Consider the following 6356-nt stretch of genomic DNA (forward strand, 5'->3'; position numbering starts at 1 on the left):
CCCCCCCCCCCCCCCCCCAAAAAAAAAAAAAATTGAGTTGAATGATATCTGAGTTTTTTTTTTTTTTTTTTTTTTTTTTTCTGATAGGTAAGAAAAGATATTATTGAGAAAGGAATAGTATGAAAAATACACAAGGTTCACGATAGTGAACTAAGAGAAAAGAGGAAAAAAGAAACAAACAGACACTAAGCTATTCTAAGAGACAAAAGAAAATCCATGAGTGCAGAACAATCCGAGAGACCCTAACACCAAGACCAATCAAAGAGGGTCCGTTGGCATAAATCTAAAAACTGAGCCAATTATTTCCCAGTATCCTCAAAAGAGTGCCATCTCTGTTCAGTCCAAATATTCCACGTTAAACAGCTCGGAATCAGATTCCAAATATTAGAATTATGTACCCAATGATAGCAACAAAACAAGAAGTCTGCAATGGAACTTGAAATGTCCCAATCAATCCCAAACAAGCGAAGCATATAAATCCGCAAAAAATGAGCAATTGGATAGGAAATCAGCAGGTGATCCACAGATTTCTCATTACAACAATACATACAACAACAATTTGCCAAAGTGCGACCACGGAGCATTAGATTATCCAAAGTTAGGATCTAGCCATGAGCTGCTGTCCACATAAAGAATGCTACCCTTTTAGGAACCTTTACTTTCCAAATGCCCTTCCAAGGGAAAGTAGAAAGAGTTACATTTCGAATCTTATGATAAAAAGACCGAACGTCAAACTTCCCACTTCCATTGAGATGCCAACAAAGTTTGTCACTACCTTTACCCCTAGGAATCTGAGTTTGAATGAAGTGAAGAAGGGAATAGGAAGCCACTAACTCCATACTCTATCATTACTACCAATTGGAGGTATTAACACTTTAGAAATACAAGCTTCCTTATTGGCTAAACACAAATAATTGAGGATAAAGAGTTTTAAGAGAATTATCCTCAGTCCAATTATCATGCTAAAAAAGAATATGAGAACCATCCCCCACCACAAAAGAAAAATGCTTAGAAAAACTTTCCCACCCTTCACTAATATTTTTCTAGTTTCTTACCCTTGAATGCAGACATCTTCTCTTCACAAGTTTGTGTGACGGGTGGTTGTCATCCTACTTAATAATGGGCTAAGTACCTAAGCTTTTCTGCTCCCAGTATGGGTCATTTAATCCTAGATGGCTTATTTAAGGAATTTGCTAGTTTCATTCACATGCTTTTGGATGGTTGCAGATTTGGGTTGGAATATAACTAGGAACAGGAAGAGAGAGAATAAGCTCTTCACAATGCATTTTTAGACCATTTACCAGGAATATAGTTACACATTTTACTGTTTAATGCTGTTTGTGAATGAAATTTCTAGTCCTTTAATTTCTATCCTGGGTTTGTGATGTAATAGAAGTGGCAATTCCTTGAATTGAAAGGGGGAAAACTTTGGAAGACATCAGAATAATAGATAGCTATCCAAAATATTTTATTGAAGAAAGTGAGTTCATTTTTCACATGTACCATTCACAGCCTATTTATAATCTCAAAAAAACTAAAACCGCAAATAGTTCCATCTTAAAATTGATTCTGAACCCCAGTCTTCTTTCAAGACCTAATTTTGACAAACAAAATCCTAAAAATTACTAAAGGATAGAAATAAAGGCTACCTAGACCACTGAACCTTTTATGGTAGTCCTTGGGTTGTAGGCCCTGCATTCACCATGAGTGGATGGCTAGAAAGCTGCAAGCAACACTTTTTAAATATAAGACTGCGTGTTGGAGTCTTTGACGACCTTCATGGATACCAGACAGGAGAAGTGGCTTCAAGATTGGTACTTATTACCAACTTCTGGGTGCCCCTTCAAACACTAGTGATCATTCTTTCCCTTGGGAAATCATTTGGAGATCAAGGCCCTGTTGAGAGTAGCCTTTTTTGTATGGACTGCTGCTTTGGGTAAAATCTTGACAGTTGACAACTTAAGGTTGAGGAAGGTAAGGATTACAGATTGGTGTTATATGTGCAAATGCAGTGGTGAATCTGTTGATCACCTTTTGCTACATTGCTCTATTGCTTCAGACTTATGGTCCATGATATTGGGTTTGTTTGGAGAGTTGTTGAGCTTTTAGCCTGCTGGCAAGGAGGGTTTGGTAGTCATCGGAATAGTCATATTTGGATGGTTATCCCCCATTGCCTGATGTGTTGTATTTGGAGGGAAAAGAATAGTAGGAGTTTTGAAGACACTGAAGGTTCTATGCCTGATCTCAAGTTGTTCTTTTTCAAAACTTTATTGGATTGGTTATCAGCCATGAGGAACCTTTCTTTATTTTCTATTGTTGATTTATTAGATTTATGTAATTATTGTAAATGATAGTTTACCCTAGTATACTTTCTGTATACTTGGGCGATTCATTTTTTATGATTTATATAATTTTATTACGTTATAAAAAAAAAACTTTAAATATAAGAAACTAATAAAAAAAAACTAAATTGAATAAAAATACAAAAATATGAGACAAAACTTTCAGACAATAATGGTTGAGCTTCATATCTTGTTTCACATCAGTTTGGGTAGGTTTTTGGTTGAACTATGCACAAGTGAATCATACTACAAGAAGATTTGTTGCAGCACACATGCTATGTTATATTTATAAACCCAGTTAATTAATTTAAATGCGCCACTCTACTCCTGTCATTGTCCACAAGAAATTTTGGAGATTGTAGTCATAAGTCTGCCCTTGTGATCCATATAAATGTTAGTTTCATCTTTTGAATTGGGAACACTTTGATCCTTTTTTTTTTAATTAAATGATTCCTTTAATCTACGTCTTATTGGTTGCTATTGATGTTGTGGGGGGTGATTTGAACCTGATGAATTGGATTATTTTTGCCTGATGCAGATAAAAGTGAGACGGGTCCATTTATTTTATTTTCTTTCAGTTTGGACTGTGTTTTCACTTCTCCTCTTCTTTTCCTTTTCTGGTGTTTTATTTTATTGTCTTTAATGCTAGGAAACTCGTTATCGACAACGCTATTTAGATTTGATGTTGAATATGGAGGTTCGACAAATTTTTAAGACAAGATCTCAGATCATTTCATATATTCGGCGCTTTCTTGACAGTCGTGATTTCTTGGAGGTTAGTTGTTTGTCTTGATTTTTTATTTATTCAATTCATTCAGGTGATTTCTACATATGGCACTTGACTTTACTTTCTTTTCATTACCTTCAATGTTCTTTTCACTGTCAGGTTGAAACACCAATGATGAATATGATTCCTGGTGGAGCAGCTGCCCGTCCGTTTGTGACCCATCACAATGACCTGAACATGAAGCTATTCATGCGCATTGCGCCTGAGCTCTATCTTAAGGAGCTTGTTGTTGGTGGACTTGACCGTGTTTATGAGATTGGAAAGCAGTTCAGAAATGAGGGCATTGATTTGACGCATAATCCTGAGTTCACCACCTGTGAGTTCTATATGGCTTTTGCTGACTACAATGACTTGATGGAACTCACTGAGACAATGTTGAGTGGTAAGGGTCATTTGGATCATGTTGCAAACAACTGCTTCATTCCACTTGGGTAGTGAAGTTATTTTTATCCTCCAAAATACTTGGATTTTTCCTGACACAGTAATGTGTAACAGGGATGGTAAAGGAACTTACAGGCGGATATAAAATTAAATATCATGCAAATGGGCTGGATGAGGATCCAATTGAGATTGACTTCACTCCACCTTTCAGGTTTGTCATCTATAGTATCTCTCACAAATTGTATAATATTAACATGAATATGAAAATATATGAAATTGGTTGTTTTAACCCTGGCAGAAGGATTGACATGATAGAAGAATTAGAGAAGATGGCGAACCTCAATATTCCCAAGGACTTATCTAGTGATGAGGCCAACAAATATTTGAAAGACGTATGCACAAAGTATGAGATCAAATGTGCCCCTCCTGAAACAACAGCGCGTTTGTTGGACAAAGTCAGTTCTCTGCTTGGTCCTTTTTAAAATTTTTTATTACTTTATTGAACATAAATTAGGTAGTTACTGGCATTGTGATCCTGTGTTATGTACTAAGTAGATACAATATCTGCGATGAAGGTTCTGAGCTTTATGCTTAAGGAGGTGAATGGTTTAGATGGTTTTCTCCTATTTGGAGTAATGGTTCAATAAGATTGCTCAAACTGTAAGCTGTAGTAGTTGGATAAAGTAGAAATCAATGCATTTATCTGTGGGAGAGATAATTGGAGGTTGGGAACAGTGAAAAGTGGTTGATTGGAAATGCCATTAAAAGAACAATATGATGGGGTCCCCAATATTTTACAATAATTAAGTAATTCTGCATTAGAAAAAGTGTGTAATTTCTTTTGTTCTGACAATGATGTTTTCTGACTTGATCTGATTTTGTTCCTTAAGGTAGACTATTCTTGCTTGCATGCTCAGACAATTTATGATAATTGGTTATATATATTTTTTCTGTTGCTGCAGCTTGTAGGACACTTCTTGGAAGAGACTTGTACAAATCCTGCTTTCATCATTAACCACCCTGAGTTAATGAGTCCTTTGGCAAAGTGGCATAGAACAAAGAAAGGCCTTACTGAGCGTTTTGAGTTATTTATTAACAAGCATGAAGTATGCTTTTCAGGATATCTTGTTTTCTTTTTCTTTCTATGTATCATTTAATTTTCAGCTTTATAATTCATGATTCTGACTTAATTTTTCTATAACCGCTCAGCTCTGCAATGCATACACTGAATTGAATGACCCTGTGGTACAACGCCAGCGATTTGCTGAGCAGCTCAAGGTTCACGCATCTGTTTTTAAGTGTGCAGTGGATTTATCCTTAAATAAATTCCTCTGGAACTCTTCTGAATGATATGTTGTCTGCTTGCAGGATCGGCAATCTGGTGATGATGAAGCAATGGCTTTGGATGAAACCTTCTGTACGGCTCTTGAGTATGGGTTGCCTCCAACAGGCGGTTGGGGATTGGGTATTGATCGGCTAACAATGTTGTTAACTGATTCACAAAACATTAAGGTTCTCTCTCTCTCTCTCTCTTGGGTCTGTGCCTGTTTGCATTTGTCTCATTTATACATGTATGTGTACGCTCTATGTTCTCAATGGGCTCTCAACATATGCTATTGGGTGACAGGAGGTCCTTCTCTTCCCAGCCATGAAACCTCAAGACGAGCCATCTGCTAAAGGTACTCATTTTCAGTTTGGCCCCTGCTATGCTTCTGTCTTAGTTGATGCTAGTCTTTTCTGTCTCTTTCGTATTCAGTTACAGGTTTCATTCCTGTATATTGTGCTGATGGCATTTTTGTGTTCTGTCTAAGGAGTATGCAGTTATATCTATATTTATTAAAGTCGTACCGAACTAATTGTCGAACTTTCAAATCATTTATGTAGGATTTTGGTTTGGTATGAAAGAAACACTGGATTTGCAAAATAAATTTTTATTTTTATTTTTTTAAACTGAGTTTTTAATTATAGGTTGTTTTAACCAAATAATCATGCTTTCTTTCAATATTTAATTATAATGAAATACTTTTTAAGTCTTTTACTTTGAAACCTTGATTGATTAACTAAGGTATCAATTCAAGGCTCTATTTTTTGTCGTTATCAATAGAAATTCATGAATTCTATATTTCAATGAGGTCTATGTTTTCTATGAAATTATGCTTTTATTAATTTCAACGTTTAGTATGCTTACAGCTTACATATTTATTTAATTTAGTAATGGCTAATCAGATTTTTTTTTTTAATTTATTTTATTTTCATTATGTTTTTCAATTTAAAAAATATATATAATTAAACACTGACTATTGGTTTTCACCCAATGACTCAATTATTGAACCAATTAACCATTATACCAATTCATTGGTGGTTTGATGTTTGGTGCAGTTCACTTTTTGTTCCTGTTTTGGTAACTATGGTTATGTTATCCATGTCCCAGAGTATTGTATATTTTGACTGACTTAGTTGGTCCCTTGGTATTCCTTTAGGCAATGCAGGAGCTTAGGAAATTTTCAAAATTCTGAAACCCAGAGCTCTCATCCCAGGAAGTTGGCATGAACCTTTGATTGATGTGATTTCTGTCATAACTGAATTTCTTGGGGATTTTGTCACTTTTTATGGGTTGAAATACCATCCATCCTTGTTAATTCAGTTTACTAATTGTGTAATTCTTCATATATCTTTTTATTTTTAGTTTTTGGCAAATTCAAAATATCATGTGAAATTAAATGAAGAATCAAGTTATTAGAACTGTTGTTGTCTCTCTCTCAAATATTTATGCATAATTGGGAGTATGGAGAAAAACTCTTGAAACTCTTATATTTTCTTATTGGATGTGAATTTTGAAAATCTAA

General features: G+C 35.1%; 1 protein-coding gene across 1 annotated transcript in view; it reads left to right on the forward strand.

Moving 5' to 3' along the window:
- LOC111984296 (lysine--tRNA ligase, cytoplasmic) overlaps positions 1 to 6356 on the forward strand; it is a gene marked incomplete in the record, with an annotated part of 10830 nt that extends 4474 nt beyond the window's left edge. Inside the window, 9 exon segments of the mRNA XM_065775849.1 lie at positions 2992 to 3117; positions 3229 to 3511; positions 3625 to 3721; positions 3809 to 3965; positions 4473 to 4616; positions 4720 to 4788; positions 4879 to 5022; positions 5138 to 5189; positions 5991 to 6356. Coding sequence (XP_065631921.1) covers positions 2992 to 3117; positions 3229 to 3511; positions 3625 to 3721; positions 3809 to 3965; positions 4473 to 4616; positions 4720 to 4788; positions 4879 to 5022; positions 5138 to 5189; positions 5991 to 6007 — 1089 coding nt within the window.

The sequence above is a fragment of the Quercus suber genome, unplaced genomic scaffold (assembly GCF_002906115.3).
Source record: "Quercus suber isolate HL8 unplaced genomic scaffold, Cork oak 2.0 scaffold_120, whole genome shotgun sequence".
Classification (NCBI taxonomy): Eukaryota; Viridiplantae; Streptophyta; class Magnoliopsida; order Fagales; family Fagaceae; genus Quercus; species Quercus suber.